At 41.3% G+C, this 20,275-nt stretch overlaps 1 protein-coding gene across 1 annotated transcript; it reads left to right on the top strand.

The window, feature by feature from the left end:
- Window positions 1-3,965: 3,965 nt before the first annotated feature.
- On the top strand, window positions 3,966-16,035 carry LOC139157054 (amine sulfotransferase-like). Its single transcript, XM_070733399.1, has 7 exons — window positions 3,966-4,143; window positions 4,344-4,493; window positions 8,265-8,473; window positions 9,893-10,019; window positions 11,886-11,980; window positions 12,841-13,021; window positions 15,169-16,035. Exons 2-7 carry the CDS (start codon window positions 4,352-4,354, stop codon window positions 15,306-15,308), a joined length of 894 nt encoding a protein of 297 aa, XP_070589500.1. The 5' UTR covers window positions 3,966-4,143; window positions 4,344-4,351; the 3' UTR covers window positions 15,309-16,035.
- The last annotated feature ends 4,240 nt before the right edge of the window (window positions 16,036-20,275 follow it).

Below are 20,275 nucleotides of genomic sequence, written 5' to 3'. Positions count from 1 at the left end.
CAATATTGTTTTATCACTTGTTGTGAGCCGCCCCGAGTCTTCGGAGAGGGGCGGCATACAAATCTAATAAATTATTATTATTATTATTAGATGCATCCTGTACACCGGTGCATCTTATATGCGAAAAATATGGTAAGTCAGAAGAATTAGTGTGTTATCTGCATTAAAAAATAGATTATGCTTTTCTAACTTTTAATGCTAAGGAAATGGACAATAGCACTAGGACTACACTAGCATTTAAACTTATATACCACTTTGAGTGCTTAACAATTCTCTGTAAGTGGTTTACAGAGTCAACATATTGCTTCCAACAATTTGGATCATTGTTTTACCAATTACAGTGGTACCTCAAGATACGAACCCCTCGTCTTACAAACAACCCGAGATACGAACCCGGGGTTCAGAAAAATTTTGTCTCTTCTTATGAACTTTTTTCGTCTTACGAACACCAAACGGCGTTCAGGAGGCTGCCGGGTAGCCCCCCGGCTGTTTTAAAAGGTGACAGCCGGGCGGCGCGGCTTCCCAGCGGCCTCCCGAACGCTGAACCTGGAAGTTCGGCAAAAGTTCGGCTTCGGGAGGCCGCTGGGAAGCTGCGCCGCCCGGCTGTCACCTTTTAAAACAGCCGGGGGGGTTCCCAGCAGCCTCCCGAAGCCGAACCCAGAAGTTCGGGTTTGGCATTCGGACATCGGTAGGCCGCTGGGAAGTCCCCGGGCTGTTTTAAAAGGTGACAGCCGAGTGGCAGCATTTTTTTGCGGGGGTTTTTTTCTTTGTTGCACAGATTAATTGACTTTACATTGTTTCCTATGGGAAACAATGTTTCATCTTACGAACCTTTCGTCTTATGAACCTCCCCCGGGAACCAATTAGGTTCGTAAGAAAAGGTATCACTGTATTTTATTTTACCATAGGAAGGATGGAAGGCTGAGTCAACTTACACAAAGTTGTGGAATTGTCTATGTTCAAGGGCAAATCATGATCCTAAGGCAAATCATGTGAAAATATATGAAGAATCTTTAGAACAAAAAATGTAAAGCATCTAAACAATTATCATACTGACAGAACAAAATTGAACTCTGGCCTTTTTCTCCCTTGCATCTCACCATGGACAAAAGTATTCCAAAAACTACTTATTTTTCCCTTTGTCATAATATTGTCCTCTTCTTGTCCCCCAACTATATCTGAGACAGCTAATTCCACAAGTCCACAAGTCTTAAGGTTGCTAGAAATAAAAAACAGTGTACAGTACTTCAACCTTTTCAAGTATCATGATCAAGAAGATTGTATGTGCAATAGGACAGTAGTTCACAAATACTTTCCAGGGATGTCCACATTTGCTCTTCATGGGTAGTACTAGTAGCAATAGAAACAGCACTTAAGACTTATATACAGCTTCATAGTGCTTTACAGCCCACTCTCTATGCTTCTTTTCACTGAAGGGCTACCAAAAGTTTTACTACAACACTGTGGGCATGGCTTATTTTGTGGGTGTGTCTTGATGGTCATGTGACCTGGTAGGAGGGGCTTGCCAGCCATGTGGGGATGGCTTGACAATCATGTGACTTGACCAAGGATTTTCCAAGAACCTCAAAACAATACCGATATCAATGGACTCATAACAAGGAGATCATTCAATTCACCCACATCCTAGAAGTGAACAGCTATAGAACAGTGAAATGACAGAAACAACTCGATTAGAATTTTGAAAGCACATTTTTAGCATTGTTGTAAAGGTGCCTTCATAATCATGAAGAATGGCCACTCACAAAGTAAACATTTACTCAAAGGCAACAAACTAAAGTGTCCCTTGCTATTTTCACAGCCTAAGTGAACATCCCAAACTGCTCCATTCCACATAACAGTCTTAACCCTCCTTCCTGCAGACTACCAAACAAAATCAAGGTTTCTGATAAAACATTAGGTTTCAAGGATAATTCATTTTATTTTCAATAAAATGCTCTGGGTTGGAACTCTATTTTTGCTACCCCACTATGCCCCCCCTGCTGCTTTTACAGTCAGCATTATTGACCCCAACAATTTGGATTCTCATTTTACCTGATTCAGAAGGATAGAATGCTGAGTCAACCTTGAGACAATGACAATTGAACTATTGGCATTTGGCAGAATTAACTTGCAATACTGCAGCCTAGCCCCTGCACTCTTCGTGTTGTAAAATGCTTTTGGAAAGGCATAAAAAGCATCCCCTGGATTGTATGAGAGCTTTTGATAAAATCTCTGATAATGAAAACACACATATAAAACCATCCAAACCATCTATACACTTATGCACAATGGAGTAGATGCCATCTACTTTCTCCATGGAAATATCCATGAAGAGGACAATAGTATAGGAGTGATTTGTCATGACCTTCTGATCCCTTATTACTCTTTTGGTCAAGAATGTTTGTGCAATCATTGCATCTGAACTGATAAAGTTTAAAGTGCCAGCTAAGGTTTGCCAGCATTAACTTAAATAAATGAGCAGTTACACAAAATGAGGATGGACAACATTGTTACAATTATTAACCCAATGTATTGAACTTTGTTGCATTTGCAGAAAACAAGCAAATCAAGATCATGTAAGTTCAATTAAAAATTGCAACATTGCACAATAAAATTATTCCTTGCATAGCCTGAAACATATAGGTCAGCGGTTCAGATATCATCACTGGCTCAAGGTTGACTCAGCCTTCCATCTTACCGAGGTGGGTAAAACGAGGACCCGGATTATGGGGGCAATATGCTGGCTCTGTTTTAAAAGTGCTATTGCTAACATATTGTAAACTGCCCTGAGTCTAAGGAGAAGGGCGGCATAAAAATCGAATGAATGAATGAATATACTTTCCTATACAGATTACACAATAAACACACTAGATCCCTCAAAATTCTACAGCTCTCATTTTCTATGCAATACATAAAATTCTGCCTTCTTCCTCTGGTCAAATTCTTTTCTTTCACTTGCCTTCAGGATGCTCCATGGGAGCTGAGCTCTATAGCACCATGACACATTTTTCAGTGAATACTCAGAAGCCACAGCATGCAATGCAACTCTGGTTTATATGGACTGACAGTTGATCCAGCATGAAATTCTAATTATATATTCTCATCATATTGAATGGAATTTCATGGAACAGAGTTAGGTGACATTTCAGCTAAGATTTTTCTGGTATGACTGCAACCATAGTTCCCTCTAAGCGGAGCAGTGAGCAATCGCTCACTTAAAAATCATCATCAACTCAGAGTTTTCCAAACCTGCCCAGAAGCTGAGAGGGAAAGAGTGAGAGGGAAGGAGAGAGAGAGGAAGAGAGGAAGAGAGAGAAACAGAAAGAAAAAAGAGAGGAAGGAAAAGAGAAAGAAAAAGAATGGGAGTAAGGAAGAGAGAAAGAAAATCAAAATCTAGTTTGAAACTAGCTCAACTATTTAAGTGGCATTTTGATATTGATAGAGTTGCCCTATTATGAGCTCACTGTTATAGACACACAGTACAGTATTTTATTTTGAAATTCTCTGAGGCAAAACAGGGTGGGTTTTTTGTTTGTTTGTTTGTTTGTTTGTTTGTTTGTTTATTTATTATTTCTGTGCCGCCCAGTCCCGAAGGGACTGCCGCTCAGACACTATACTTTTCCGCCCACCCGCAAAAAAAATTAGAGGGAACACTGACTGCAACTATTCAGAATGGCTCTTAGATTAGCATCCAAGGATTTCTGCCATAGTGAGGTACTGTTCCCTTTGGAGGTGAACAATAATATAATAATTCTTATATCAGTTTATATATTGAAATTGGAATTGGAAATCAGGTTTGAGAAATAATGCAATAACATTGTTCTGGCCGCATCTCCTATTGATAAATCTATAATTCTTCATAAAACGATACATTTGAAATGTGATACAAGTCTATATCAGATAAAAAAAAGTTCCCCTTGACCTGTTTTACATTTCCAAATTAGGTTATTACTCAATCATGTTAGATGTCCTCTCTTACTCCTTTTTGGAATACTGAAGTACTGCTGACACAATGATTGACTAAAGATCAGCCTTCTTCAATATTTGAGTACTGTGCTGGAGTATAAGTACATTGAGGAACCGTAGGAAATAAGATGATTTAAGGACATGATATGAGTGACTGTCAGAGAATACATAGATAAGGTAAGAAAAGAATTGCAATTAGCATGTTCTTAACATTGTAATTAAAACTTTCTCTTCTACACAGAACATTTAGATTCAAAGAAAAACTAATCTTTTCACATATACATCATTTTTTAAAATTTTAGCAAGATTCATGATTTTTAAAGAACTGACCATAAATGTAGGAAGTATTGATAATTGCTCTATTATTACATCAACAGTTGAAGAAATGGAGCCAGAGGATAAGTCCCTGTACAAATACAAAGGACTCTATTTCATAACTGACATTTCCTCACCTGAAAATTTAGATACACTGGACAGTTTTGAAATCCGAGATGATGATACATTCGTAATCACATATCCTAAATCTGGTAAGTTCAAAGATGTCCTCCAAGAAAAAGTTAATCTTGTGTCATTCAGTTCCTCATTATTTTGATTGCTGTGACTCTGTTGTGCTATAACCAGATTTTAACATTTAGCATTTTGTAAGAAGCTGGAAATATAGGTAAAATAAAGCTTATATTTATATTTTACTCTATGTTGCTGAATGGGTCACTCTTAGCTAGTCACTCTCCCTCCCAAGCTATCTCCCAGGGTTCTTGTGAGGAAAATAGGAGAAGGAAGAAGTCCTAGATAATTTTGAGCTCTTAGGAATCTGGAGAAGTCAACGCGGATAGTCTAAGGTTAAAATGTTGGGGGTTAGGGGATGATATTACAGAGTTCCACGCTTCGACAACTCGATTACTAAAGTCGTATTTTTTTCAGTCATGTTTGAAGCGGTTAATATTAAACTTGAATCCGTTGTGTGCTCTTTTGTTGTTGTGCTTGAAGCTGAAGTAGTCTTTCACAGACAGGACTTTGCAGCATATGATCTTGCAGCATAGATCATGTTTAAGGCATTGTAGTTCTAAGCTTTCTAGACCCAGGATTGTAAGTCTAGTTCCGTAGAGTATTCTGTTTCGGGTAGAAGTATCTTTGGACATTTTCAATGTCAGAAATGTGGTATCTTTGGACATTTCAATGTCAGAAATGTGGTATCGGTTCCAAAGAGATGAGCTGGGATGGGTCTGGCAAAAGTTTTGTAAGCTCTGGTAAGTAGTGTGAAATTGCCAGAGCGAAGCTATATAGGATTAGTTTAACAACTCTTGTGCTCTGGTCCATTTCTGGAAACTTCTAATATATCTTCTGGGGTGATTGATTGAGAGAGTGAATATTGTTGACAGATAAAGTTCTGTATTTTTATTATATCAGTTAATCATTTTCTTCCAGGCCAAAGAGGATGGCATCCCGGCATTTTTGTTCATGCTCCATTGCATCTTTGACAAGAGTAGGAATATCTGGAGAAGAGTTAGATTATCTTTGTGTTATGAGTGGTGGTTGAGGTGGACTTGATGGGGTGTAGACAGGTGGAGGTGGAGTGGTAGAGGGAATTGGGTTTGGAGGTTTAGTGTTTAACAGTGCCTGAATAGTTTTTTCCATGGGTAGTAAGCGTGGTTCTGTTTTCAATGAACGTTTGATGTGTTTTGGAGCTTGTTTTCAATGTATTGATACCTTCAGAAAGGCTATTGAGGCTAATTTAGGGGTACGGGTAGAACAGAGGTAGAAGAATGAAGAGTTTCCATGCAGACAGGTGACTATATGGTTAGTTATGTTCAGGCAAGAGCGGTGTGCAGAATTTTTGCAGGTTTGACATTTGATGTATTTATCAAAATCATTTATAGTGTCTTTGCATATAAAGCAGGGATTGCTGCTTGGATCTTGTAATTGAAGATTTTGTGGATGGTTTTTTTTCCTGGAATGACTGTTCTCTGGAATTGTAGCACTGAGGTTTGTAGCTTTATTGTTCTATGGTATGATGAGTGTAGGGGGAGGCAATGGAATTTATAGAGCTGGGGAGCAGGAAATTGATGTTTACTGCTTGAGCATGCTTTGAAAGCCTGGCTACCCCTTTGAGATACTTATAGATCTGTGGATAACCACGTGGGATGGAGCTTTGCAGTTTACAGCAATGATGGAAAATCCGTGAATTGACTGTTGCATTGAGAATAGCTTTTAACTAATAAACTTTAGTTTATTTGTTCCATTTAGAAACATAGAAACATAGAAGTCTGACGCCAGAAAAAGACCTCATGGTCCATCTAGTCTGCCCTTATACTATTTTCTGTATTTTATCTTAGGATGGATATATGTTTATCCCAGGCATGTTTAAATTCAGTTACTGTGGATTTATCTACCACATCTGCTGGAAGTTTGTTCCAAGGATCTACTACTCTTTCAGTAAAATAATATTTTCTCATGTTGCTTTTGATCTTTCCCCCAACTAACAATTTATTAGTGTAACTTTGCAACTTCAGTCAATTAGCTTTGATTTATTTTGGTTCAATAGATTATTTTGCTTCTTCTGTCTCCTAACACCAACTGGGTATTTGCAGAGCCAGGGCTATCCTTTCACACTTTCTTTCTCACCTTCTTTCAGGGTGCCAGGGATGAATCAGGGCTTCAGAGCGGTCACAGTTGGGGTGGGGAAAATAATAGCAGCTACTACTCTCTGTCCCCTGTGACACACTCCTTCCCATTACTTTTCTTACAGTGTTCCCTCGATTTTCACGGGTTCGAACTTCGCGGAAAGTCTATACCACGGTTTTTCAAAAATATTAATTAAAAAATACTTTTCGGGTTTTTTTCCCTATACCACGTTTTTCCCCACCCGATGACGTCATATGTCATCGCCAAACTTTCGTCTGCCTTTAATAAAAAATTTTTTTAATAAACTTTAAAAAATAAACATGGTGAGTAATAATCTGAATGGTTGCTAAGGGAATGGAAAATTGCAATTTAGGGGTTTAAAGTGTTAAGGGAATGCTTGTGATACTGTTCATAGCCAAAAATAGTGTATTTACTTCCGCATCTCTACTTCGTGGAAATTCAACTTTCGCGGGCAGTCTCGGAACACATCCCCCGCGAAAAGCGAGGGAACACTGTATTAGTAGTTTATTAGAAGCTTTGGCACTGCTGCGGCTACTTTGTTGCTGGGAGTCTCAGCTACTTTGTTGCTAGGAGCCTCAGCTACTTTGGGCTGCGAGCATCGAGACAGCTCCGCTGTGGCTCCAAGCCTCAGATTGCCTTGCTTGGTGCCACCTCAGCAGGCTGGGAGCTGTTTCGCTGCGATCACAGGCTCTCAGCAGTAGTCACGGCAGGGGGATCAAGCTATCGGCAAAGATTGCTCCGTTATGGCACCAAGCCTCGGATGGTAGCTCAGCTGGAGTTCAAGTAGCATGGGCTTGGCAGCTGATGGCATTATTGCAGGGAGGTTCTGTATGGACTTGCAGCATGTTTATGCTTTTAATTGCGAGGAGATTGTTGGGGGATGTGCTAGGGTAGACTTGCCAGGTAGACTTTAAATGGGCAGCAGGGATTGGTCATTTACAGTTTGTAGATTCCTGATGGTCATGGCTTCTTCGGATGTTTTTGCCTTTGTCCACTAGGTGGCTGCTTCCTCATGGCTGGACATTTTCTATTTCTGGTTATTATTATATCCGTTTAATGCTAGTTCTAGTCTAACTAATTGGATGGTTACCTGGTAACTCCAGTACTGGGATACTAATGTTTTTAATGTTTTTGTTCAAACTTGGATTCCCACTCTCTGTCTAAGCATCTGTTTTCATCACCATCTTGGTCCCAGGATAATAATAAAGACCAGATAGAAATAAATGTGCAAATAAATAGCAATTCATTTCTCATCCATCCATCAACTTCCTCTATCAATTTTAGCAGAGTTAATTATCTTTATGCATCTCTGAAATGTTTGCTATTCAGAGTGGCTTAGTGGTTAGAGTGCAGCATTGCAGGCTACTTCAGCTAACTGCTAGCTGTAGTTCAATAGTTCAAATCTCACCACCGGCTCAAGGTTGACTGAGCCTTCCTTCTTTCTGAGGTGGGTAAAATGAGGACCCAGATTATTGGGGGCAATATACTGGTTCTCTAAACCATTTAGAAAGGGCTGTAAAAGCAGCATGAAGAGGTATATAAGTCTAAATGCTATGGCTATTGCTATTCTCCCTGAAAGGAAGCTTGGCTTTGCATAACTTCAAAGTTCTCCAAATAATAATGGGTGAATTAATTTAATTATTCCTTATTTTCAGGCACAATATGGACTCAGAATATTGTCAGCTTGATTGTTTATGAAGGTATTCGAGATGGAACTGAAAACACTACCCTTATTGACAAGGCACCATGGCTGGAGTATAATGTTTTTCATGTAGATTTACCTAGTCGCCCATCGCCTCGGGTCATTTGTTCCCATCTGCCCTACTATTTGGTACCCAAAGGATTACAAAATAAAAAAGGAAAAGTAGGACATATTTTGTTTACTTGTCAGGTGGAGTGGGGTTCTGTCCACATTCTTTTCTGTTCTTTCAACTCTGTATCTGAATGTTTTATTAACCAATAGGCAAAGGTACAAAACAGTGTTAAAATCAGAAGGTCATGTCAAGCACAAATAGCTAAGAACAGAACTGAAAATTGAACCACTTAAGCTTATTTTTCCCAAGGTGACCCTCCCAGATGGATCATAATGCTTTTTGTTCCATGGCCACCTGCTAACTTAACATATCTGGAGGATGTCCAGTTGAGGGATGCTAACTTTAGTCCTCAAAATACCTTCTGAAAATTTCAACTCTCAGTCACATACACCCAACACCTGGAAACTTCACTGGTGCAAAATGCAGCAACAATAGGCATTTGTGTATTCCCTAGAACTGCATTGGCTTCTTTGGAAATTGCATTGGCTACCAGCTTATTTCTGGATCCAATTCATGGTGCTGGTTTTGATCTTTAAATCTCCATGAGTGGGGAACAGGTTTTTTCAAGAACCTCCCCTCCCCAATTGCAACTATGGGACTGCACTGCACTGGCTGCTGATCGGTTTCCGGTCACAATTCGAAGTGTTGGTAACGACCTTTAAAGCCCTACATGGCATTGGGCCAGAATACAGCTGGAACTGCCTTCTACCACACGAATCCCAGCGGCCGTTAAGGTCCCACAGAGTTGGCCTTCTCCGGGTCCCGTCGACCAAACAATGTCGTTTGGTGGGCCCCAGGGGAAGAGCCTTCTCTGTAGCGGCCCCGTCCCTCTGGAATCAATTCCCCCCAGAGATTAGAATGGCCCCCACCCTCCTTGTCTTTCGCAAATTACTCAAGACCCACCTTTGTCACCAGGCATGGGAAAGTTAGGATATTCTTTCCCCTAGGCCATTACAAGTTATGTATGGTATGTTTGTGTGTATGTTTGGTTTTTATAATAAGGGTTTTTAGTTGTTTTATTAAATTGGATTGTTACATGTTGTTTTTTATCATTGTTGTTAGCTGCCCGGAGTCTGCAGAGAGGGGCGGCACACAAATCCAATAAATAAATAAAATAAATAAATAAACTATGCATTGTACCACCTCCAGCAGGAAGGCATGTCGGGTTCCATCAATTAGGGAGATTTGTCAGTCAGGATCCTTGAGGAAAGCCTTTAGATCTGTGGTCTCTGCCATAGGGGAAATCATTGCTCCAAGTCGAGATTGGCCCCAATCCTGTTGGTCTGCTGGAAGGCTCTCAAAAAAGATTTTGCTAATGAGCTCTGAGATCCCATGATATATTAGAGTCTGTTAGATGAATGTGTGAGAAATACTTGAGACACTCTCTATATGTTTTGCTGTCAATCTGTCTTTTTTCTTGGTTTTGTCTAGAGGTTTTTTGATTGGGTATTATCATCTTTCTCTTACAGATTATTTATGTGCTTAGAAATCCAAAGGATGTCTTGGTTTCTAGCTATCATTTTCACAAAGTATCAAGCAAAGTAGAAACACCAAAAGACTTTGATACGTTTGTTGAGAGGTTTTTGGCTGGCAGAGGTAAGAAGAATTTGATCATTTTGTCACTTTTTGTTATGGATAAGAGATTTTGAATATATTTCAATCTGCTTCGCACCAACGGCAAACAAGGTGCCAGCCCCACGCCCATGCTCAGCGCAGCGCCAGCATGTACAGAATTGTTGGGGAAAATAGGATAACTCTGTAAACCACTTAGAGAAGACTGTACAGCAGTATATAAGCCAAACTGCAATTGCTGCTGAGCAATTGGTCCACTGAATCCCTTAGACCAGTGTTTTTCAACCAGTGTGCCACAAGACATGGTCAGGTGTGCCGCGAAGCTCAGCTTCCAAGACTGCAAGCTGAGCTTCATTATTCGTGCCTCCTTTTTTGCGCCTTCCTTCTTCATGGCATATGACCTTTGGGGCCAAGCAGCAGAGCGCTGGCAGCAGCAGCATCAGATAGTAGTCGGGGCGGCGGATGCGAGCGGGAGCTCTAGGTCGGAGGCACCGGCACCGGCCGCACCCTGCCCAGCTGGAGCTTCCCTGGCAGGGGTGGTGACAAGTATCCTTTGGGGCCCGGTGGGAGGGCATCAGCTGCAGGAGCGGGAGGGCGCCAGCAGCAGTGGCACCAGGCAGTAGCCGGGGGATGGCGGCGGCGAGCAAGAGCTCCAGGGCGGAGGCACCGATGGTGGTGGCTGGATATGTTGCTGGATGCCATATATGCTAGCGCTGCGGGGCTGGCACTGGCCCGCTAGCTGGGCCGGGACGGAGGTGCCAGCCCCACGTCCATGCTCAGCGCAGCGCCAGCATGTACAGAATCCAGCAGCACGTCCAGCCACCACCGCCACGGTTCCCACTCATAGTCGACCGCTCTGCCGCCACCCCTGGCTACTGCCTGATGCTGCTGTTGCTGGCATGGTATAACGAGAGAGAGAGAGAGAGAAAGAGAGACAGAGAATGAAAGAAAGAAAGAGATAGCAAGAGAGAGAAAGAGAGAGAGAACGAAAGAGAGAGATAGCAAGAGAGACAGAGAGAGAGAGAAAGAAAGAGAGAGAGAGATAGCAAGAGAGACAGAGAAAGAAAGAGATAGCAAGAGAGAGAGAGAGATAGCAAGAGAGAGAAAGAGAGAGAGAGAGAGAGAGAAAAAGAGAGATAGCAAAAGAGACAGAGAGAGAGAGCGAAAGAGAAAGAGACAGAGAAAGAGAGACAGAGAAAGAGAGAGAGACAGAGAAAGACAGAGATAGCAAGAGAGAGAGAGAGATAGCAAGAGAGACAGAGAAAGAAAGAGAGAGAGAGAAAGAAATAGGGAAAGAAAGAGAGAGAGCAAGAGAGGGGGGAAGGAGGGAGAGAGAAAGACATAGAGGGAGGGAAGGAGGGAGAGAGAAAGAGAGAAAAAAAGAGAGGAAGGAAGGAAGAGAGAAAGAAAGAGGAATGGAGAGAGAGAGAGAAAGAGGAAGGAAGGAAGAGAGAGAAAGAGGGAGAGAGAGAGAAATAGAGCGAAAGGGAGGAAGAGAGAGATTTTTTTTGTCCAAACTTTTTTTAGCCCCCCCCCCTTCGCCCCCAGCTCAATGTTCCCCAGGGTTTTGAAAATGTGAATAATGTGCCGCAGCTCAAAAAAGGTTGGGAAACACTGCCTTAGACAGATGGTCAGCTAGATTGTTGCAGCACCAAGAAAACAACTGAGATCAGTGACTTTGAAGACTGCTGTCATTTTTATGCTAGAGTCATTTCCCTCCTATTAGTGTTCTGTGGTTCATATTTTGTATTTCATGGCTAGACTGTGTAGTTATTAGCGTAGTCTCTAGTAGAGATATCATGTTTTGATCTTTAGGCCCACCAGGATCATAAAGATAAGTGGAGCATTAATCCTCATGTTTAAACGCTAAACTCATTTATCTCCTATCAGTGATTTGTAGTTCATGGCTAGACCACGTAGAAGGCTGGTACGCTCATAAGGGTGATTTCAATATTCTCTTCCTGTCTTATGAAGAAATGAAAAAGGTAAGATTTTTTGTGTGTGTTGTGTAGTGCTAGTGCATCAAGCACAGAAAGCTTTAGAATAAATGGGATGTGTAAATAATTTATTCCAATAGGGAGTAGCAGAGGTTACCATAGAATCACTCTTGGTTATCTGTAAACTCCTTGAGGACTGCTGAGATCTCTGAAGAAAAATAAGTGTCTGTCTCTTCAAAAGGAAATGAGGATGATAAGGGAAGCTAGAGTGCTTTTACCTTGATATCAAAAAGATTAATAAAAGTCATCTTTGTAAGCACTTGGCTGGTCATGCTGGTATTCATAGGATGCATGTCTTGTAAACAGGTTCAGTAAAATAAAATTGATTTAATTTTTAACAGATTTACATAATAAATAAGGGAAATCCAAATAGAAAAACGTACCTAGAAAAATCTTAGCTAACGTTTCTTATAATATTTTCCTGTTTGGGCTCAGAAGGGATTGATTCAACTCAACTGCATTTTTAAGAGAGGTCAATGCATTTTTTTTAGCCTAATTTGGGAACTGGACAACCTCTGATGCAGCCAAATCTGCTAAGAATATAAGAGTCGGAATCTTTGGCACACAAATATTTTGTGAACTAAGAATGTTTCCCAACAACCTGCCTCTTGAAAACATTTACCAGATGTCCTAAAGCTGCATTGTGTTTGTTTCATTCATTGATATTGCTCCTATGTACAGCTTTTATTAAAAAAAATAATTTACCTCAAAGCATATTTTTCAGTAGGAAAATAAATAAATATATGTATATATGTAATAAAGATATGTATAAGGAAGGATTAAATAACATTTTCCATCTTTTCCCCATGGTTATGGACTAACTAATTTAAAGCTGTATCAAATTGCAGGATCTGAGAAGTTCTGTATTGAAAATATGCAACTTCCTAGGGAAAAAACTAACTGAAAACGAGGTGGATGATGTGGTGTATAAAGCTACATTCGATAACATGAAAATGGATTCTAAGGCAAACTACACGTTCATGCCTCGTGATTTGCTAGATTTCAGCAAAGGAAACTTTCTTCGCAAAGGTAAAGTAATAATAAATCATAATCTAGGGCTATGCTTTTAGAATGTGCCAAGGTTACCACCTTCATTTGAAAAGCATTCTGAAGTGATAGGAACATGTCCCAACAGCTTCTCTTTCTGCTGTCTCTCTGTGATGCTGTTTTTGCCTTATCAGCAGCCCAATTTTAGAAGCCGTAAACATTTTTTAGTTGTGCCAATGTCGAACTGGGGTCCTCCTTTTCACTCTAACAAAGTCATGGATATAATCCGACCTGTTTCGATTATTATTCTGTTGGTCGCACAGTTGAATTATATTTTGGAAGGGGGCCTGACCACTTTAGGATGGTGGAGACACAATCTCTTCAGTCTCTACCTTAGGTATTCTCCTCCACCACAAGTGGTATGGGTCACATGATTAGAATACTGCTTTGAAGGTTACCAAGCCCTTGTTTGAAATGCAAGTGCTGTTGCATGATGCGGTGGTCTTTCTGTCATTCCCTCTGGCACCTTGTTGGAAATTTAAAAGGAGTACCATTCCCCAGGCATCCACCTGGCAACAGTGATGTCACTGGCTAATCCTTTCAACTCGAAAAGGCTAATCAACTTATTTTCATCCTGAAAAAAGGTCGCTCTGACATAGGAGGGCACTGTCCTCCAGTCTTAGAACTGCCTCCTCTATTTATATTTAATGATCAAAAAGCCATCAATCATTTATCTTAGGCATTGGGCCAAGTGGATGAACTTAAGATCATTTAGAACATTTAGAAACTTGCGGTGTCACATTTGTGTCATGTGATTTTTCAATATGGTTTTCCCTTTATGGAGCTGGGGTGGACATGGTCTGTGTATGCTGCATCTGACCCCAGGCCACCAGTTTGATACTCTTGATTTAAACCACACTGGGAGACCATTGGTTCCATGACTTCCTAGTAAGTGATACTAATGACACGGGAGTCACTCAACAACTTCTAGATAGAGAGAACTTTGCCCTTCTATCAAGTCTTCCTTATGTAATCCAGCTCTAGTTAAAATAGTAAGAAACAGTTTCCTGCCCAAAAACTATAAATACAGATTTCTAAGAATTGTGGCTAAGCATTCCTTTGACTTCTGGAACACTATCTTTGGACAGATGAAACCAAAGTGGAAATGTTTAGCTGCAATATGCAGTGCCACATTTGGCAAAAACCAAACACTGCAAATCAGCACAAACATTTCATACCAACCATCATGCATGTTGGTGAAGGGAGTGATTTGAAGTCACAGGTTTTGCAGTCACAGGTTCAGGACACCTTGCAGTCAATGAGTTGGCCATGAATTCCATGTATAGCAAAATATTCTAGAGTCACATGTGAAGCCATCTGTTTGACAGTTAAGAATGGCCAAATTGGGTCATGCAACAGAGGACAATGACCTCACGTACACCAACAAAACGAATGGCTGAAAAAGGAAAGAATCAAGGTGATGCAATGGCCCAGTCAAGGTCCAGACTTCAACACGATTGATATGTTGTGGTGGGACCTCAAGTGAACCGTACATAAACAAATGCTCACAAACTTCAATTAACTGGTTGTAAAGAATAGTGGGCCAAAATTCTTCCAAATGGAATCAAAGTCCTCCCAAAACTATTGAATCATAGGCTTTACACACACAGCTTTTGCATTTTGGCTTTCTTTTTATAAAATAAATCATGAGAAGGTATAATATCATGTTCATCTGATGTTGTATTTACTTACTTTTAAGAACTGCTAAGACCAGATTTTCAGTATATTGTCATACATAAATAGCAATAGCCTTTAGATTTATATATTGCTTCGAAGTGCTTTACAGACCTCTCTAAGTGGTTTATAGAGAGTGCCTATATTGCCCCCAACAATCTGGGTCCTCATTTTAACGATCTTGGAAAGATGGAAGGATGGTTCAACCTTGAGCCTACTGAGATTTGATCTGCCAAACTAGCTTGCAATACTGCACTCTAACCACTGCACCACCAAACCATAGAACTGAAACAGGGCATACTTTCTGTTTCCATGGGCATACTTCCTGTGTATACATTCATTCACACAGTTAGTTACAGAAATATATATATAACAATGAAATTTTTCATGACAGGATGACATAAATAGATTCTAGTTTAATTGATTACAAAAACTGTTGACATATTGTTTCCCAGGCACTATTGGGGACTGGAAGAACATCATGACTGTTGCCCAGAATGAAAAGTTTGACCATGTCTTTAAGGAAAGGATGGAAAAGCTGCCCTTCAAGTTCTGCTGGGATATTCAGGAGGATCCTCAGTCTATTTCCAGCTGAATGGAAGAAAATAAAGTGGGATACACACTTTTTGAATCAGAAATGACCTTCCAAGAAGAATCTTTATAGCACCTTGCAATGTTCAATTCTTAACACTGCAGGAATCATAGAACAGAGCAACATTAAATTCTGCCTTATTATTAAATATTGTTTATTGATTTAGATTTCCATAGCTCCCTGACTCTGGGTATTATAAATGAAAGAGAGACCCACAAAAACAACATGGCAAAACCCATTTATTATATTTCCGCCTCCCTGAAGATGTATATTGCTTGATTAATTTGCTAATCTTATCTTCAGGGTATAATATTCCAAAGGGAGGAAGTCATCACAGAGAAGGCCCTTCTCCTCGGCCCTACAAGATGCACCTCCCTAATAGATGAGACCTAAAACCTACTTTGTCTTCCCAGTCTGGTGGGCTAGGGTAACAAAGGACAAGCGGTCTTTCCAACATCCTGGCTCCAAGCCACGTAGAGGTTTAAAGATGGCATTTGGGTTTGTGGATTAGTTTGAATTTGACTAGAGAAAGATTATAGCTTTCAAAATATAAGATTATTCTCATTTGATAACTTGCTATCTTTTAGATAAAACTAAGAGAATATTTTCTAAATATTAGCTTAGAGTATGGTGACTATCAGTGTTTATAGTTTATAGATTGGTGTTATTTCTTAAACCTAAAGTGTGGTTGTAATGTTAATATCTCTGAAATAAAAGAAAGTCAGAGGTCTTTGTTATGTTTGTTAAATGTATTTTTCCCTTTTGGGCACCTTTAATCTGTTTTGTCATTCCTTTTCTCTTTTATGTTGATTTCTGTTTTAATATATGGTGATGAAACTTTGTAAAGATACTACAAGTGATACTGGCTTTATGCTATTAAGTTCTTCTATTTGTCAATGTCATCACATTAAATAGAAATGGCAAGCTCCTGTCCTTGACTTATGCAAAAAAAAACAACAATACAGCTTACTACAACATGCTAATCCAAATTTCTTACTTCTCTCAACCTGACATCTCCACCCTCCCCTCTCTTTATATTTGAAACCCCCCCCCTCCTTTTTTAGGTGTGTCATGGGGAGAAGCATTGATTGCCAAATGGTGGACATCCTTATTTGGATGCCCTGAGCAAAACATTTTCACAGTAGATGACTTATTGGATGCACTTAGGAAGATAATTGGAAAAAGGAGTGTAATATAAAAAAATTATAAAATTTAGAAGGTATTCCGTACAGGGCCCATATAGCATGGCTGTGGGTTTAAGAAGATTTATTGATACTTGCCATTTCATCATTTTTAATTAGTAAAATAAACTTTAAAAGTCATTACTTTTTTTTAAAAAATGGGTAAAATTTTCTGCAAGCCAAAAATAGTTAAACAGTAGAGGAAGAGTGAAATTCCACTGTCTTCCTCAAATTGCTTTTCTAACTGCTTATGTTAATGACCCTCTGTGAAGTCTCCTGCTTAGACTTAATCCCTCAGTTTTCTTGGACAGATTTTTGTATGTTATATGTCTTCATAGTTGATGCAAAACATTATTGTTAAGAAAACTTAAGAAAACAACAGAATGAAATCCTCTAATTGCCCCAACACTCTGGATTCACATTGCGCCGGAAATGGAAAGAGGACATGGACAACAATATCTGGAATTAAGTAGGGTCACTTTATTGAGTTAAACCAAACTTTAATGATTGTTAACAAATAACCAGGACCTGCAGAGGCCACTAATAACTTTGGGGCGGAAATACTACTCCATAACATTACTGGGCAACTATGTGCGTAGCTGAACCAGGTGAAGGTATTGATGTCTTCACCAAGTACTTGGCCATGGCTTAGCGTGTGGGAGGGCTCACCATCCAATTCCTGTCTGGTTATTGGGTTAGGTGAGTCCCAAAGGCATCCCCCCTCCAATTGCCCCAGCCGCAAGGTACCTTGAGTTCCTGGCGAGCGGCTGCCCACCATCTTTGAAAGATGCCCAAAGGAGAACACGGAGTTGCTATCACTGCCCATTTCCGCCCCTAACCTGCCTACCCCAGTGAACAAAGGGAAAGCCAATTGACAATTAGAAATAATAATAATAATAATAATTAATAATAATTAATTAGATTTATATGCCGCCCCTCTCCAAAGACTCGGGGCGGCTCACAACAATAATAAAAAACAATATGACAGTGAACAAATCTAATATTAAAAGAAAAAGATATATAAAACCTCAGCAATTAAAACCATACAACACACACATACCAAACATAAAATATAAAAGCCTGGGGGAGGTGTCTTAGTTCCCCTATGCCTGGTGATATAGGTGGGTCTTGAGTAATTTGCGAAATACAAGACACCCCCTAACCAGTTCATCCTCCTCCGCAGCGTGGAATAGCCCCAAAAACAGCCACCACTAAGATGCAGAGGCCACAAAAAATTCCTATTCAGCCCCTTAAGATGACCCTGCAGGCACATTGAAAGGGTGTTCACTCTGGAGATGACCGTGGGGAAAGGAAGAGGCCTCATGGCATAACCCTATAAATAGGGCTAGCCCAGCCACGCCCCCCAGAAGCAATGATGCGCAAAGCAAGGTATGGCGGTCTTGCATTTTCTCAAGGGACTGCCATCCCGGAAGAGGTGGAACCACCGGGTCATGCACTTCCGGCCCCGACACAACCTTCCACCGGCCGTTTAATCGGCCGACAATGCAATTTTACCGACTTCAGAAGGATGGAAGGTTGAGTCAACCTTGAGACAGTGACAATTGAAGTGTTGGCAGTTGGCAGAATTACCTTGCAATACTGCAGCCTAACCACTGCACCATCCTGACTCTTAATGTTTTAAGATGTTTTTGGAAAGGCATACGAAGACATCCACTGGATTGTATGACAGCTTTTGATAAAATTCTCTGATAATGAAAACACACATATCAAACCACCCAAGCCATCTAGATATTTATGCACAATGAAGTAGATGCCATCTACTTCCTCCATGGAAATATCTATGGAGAGGACAATAATATAGAAGGGATTTGTCATGACCTTCTGATCCCTTAATACTCTTTTGGTCAAGAATGTTTGTACAATCATTGCATCTGAACTGATAAAGTTTAAAGCACCAGCTAAAGTTTGCCAGCACTGATTTAAATAAATGAGCAGTTACACAAAATGAGGATGGACAACTTTTTTATAATTATTAACCCAATGTACTGAAATTTGCTGCATTCGCAGAAAACAAGCAAATCAAGATCATGTAAGTTCAATTAAAGATTGCAACATTGCACAATAAAATTATTCCTTGCATAGCCTGAAACATATACTTTCCTATACAGATTACACCAGTGTTTTTCGACCTTTTTTCTTCAGGGCAACACTTTGGTGTCATCAAATTTCTGGCGGAACCCTGGCTGAAAAACACTGCATTAAGCTGTACATCCTGAAGCTGAAATAGAATTCTTTTATTGGCCAAGTGTGATTGGATCCACAAGGAATTTGTCTTTGGTGTACAGTGATCCCCCGGTTATTGCGTTCCCGACCATTGCGAACAGGCTAATTTGCGATTTTTCACCTGGAAGTCAAAACACCATCTGCGCATGCGCGGCCTTTTTTTCTATGGCCACGCATGCGTAGATGGCACCGGGCAAATCAGCTGCTGGGCGGCTTCCCTGGGTCTTCCCCCTCTTGCTGGCGGGAGGGCGAGAAGCCCCCCCCAGCACCTGCTCGCCCGCCGTTCGCCGCTCGCCCGCCCTTCGCCCGGCCACCCGCCGTTCGCTCGCTGCTCGCCCGGCCACCCGGGTTCGTTTGGCTTGAGGGCTCAGTTGGGAAGGCGCGCGGGTGTTTTAAAACATCGCCGCTGACATGGGGGGCTTGCTAGCACCCCCCCAAACCCGGGTTGGGGGTTCGGGGGGGTGCTAGCGAGCCCCCCATGTCGGCGGTGACATTTTAAAACACCCGCGCGCCTTCCCAACTGAGCCCTCAAGCCAAGCGCAGAAGTTCGCCTTTGGCGCTTGGCTTGAGGGCTCAGTTGGGAAGCCGCGTGGGTGCTTTAAAACGTCGCCGCCGGCATGGGGGGCATCCTAGCAGCCCCCGGACCCCCAACCTTGGAACGGCGGGCGCGGCAGCAGCGAGGAGTTTGCGTGGGCGGCGGGGAAACCCCAATCTTCGGCTCTTCGCTGCTGCGGCGGAAGTAAAAACACCATCTGCGCATGCGCAGATGGTGTTTTTACTTCCGCAGCGCTACTTCGCGAAAACCCGCTCGTTGCGGGGGGTCCTGGAACGGAACCCTCGCAATGATCGGGGGATCACTGTATATGCTCTCAGTGTACATAAAAAACAATACATTTGTCAACAATCATGAGATACAACACTTAATGATTGTCATAGGGGTCAAATAAGCAATCAAGAAACAATCAATATAAATCGTAAGGATGCAAGCAACAAGTCGTAATCATAAGTGGGAGATCGGTGATAGGAATGATGAGAAGAACAATAGTAATAGTAATGCAGCCTTAAAGGATAGAGACAGAATCAGCAAGTGCTGCTATCATATGGGGGTCCATGGCTGCGGAGTAGCAGAGAGAGAGAGAGAGAGGTTGTGCCGCAGGCCCTTGCCGGGAGTGCCAGGCCTGAGTGCGGCAATAAGCAGAGGTCATTCACTCCATTCCACCTGCTTTCCCTTCCCATTTTTTGGCAGCTGCGGGGGCTGGTGGCAGGGTCGGAGTGAAGGCAAAGCTGGAGCAGACACCTTCTGCTCCACCTTCCACTCTTTCTGCCCTCTCAGGCCCCAAGCGTGAGGAGAATAGTAGGGCGCACTCTCTTACAGTGCCCTGTGCAGGGAAAAGGGAGGAAAACCCTTGGAAATTGGAACTGGGAATCAGGTTTGAGGAATAACAATGCAATAACATTGTTCTAGCCACATCTCCTATTGATAAATCCATAATTCTTCATAAAATGATACATTCCAAATGTGATACAAGTCTGCATCAGCTAAAA

Source organism: Erythrolamprus reginae, chromosome 1 (genome assembly GCF_031021105.1).
Source record: "Erythrolamprus reginae isolate rEryReg1 chromosome 1, rEryReg1.hap1, whole genome shotgun sequence".
Taxonomy (NCBI): domain Eukaryota; kingdom Metazoa; phylum Chordata; class Lepidosauria; order Squamata; family Dipsadidae; genus Erythrolamprus; species Erythrolamprus reginae.
This window is presented reverse-complemented; position numbering and strand designations above follow the sequence as displayed.

Coding starts and splice junctions, on each gene's coding strand:
- LOC139157054 (XM_070733399.1), top strand. CDS start 4,352: ATGGAGCCAGAGGATAAGTCCCTGTACAAATACAAAGGACTCTATTTC. Junction 10,020..11,885: donor GAGGTTTTTGGCTGGCAGAG/GTAAGAAGAATT, acceptor ATCTCCTATCAG/TGATTTGTAGTTCATGGCTA. Junction 13,022..15,168: donor AGGAAACTTTCTTCGCAAAG/GTAAAGTAATAA, acceptor ATTGTTTCCCAG/GCACTATTGGGGACTGGAAG.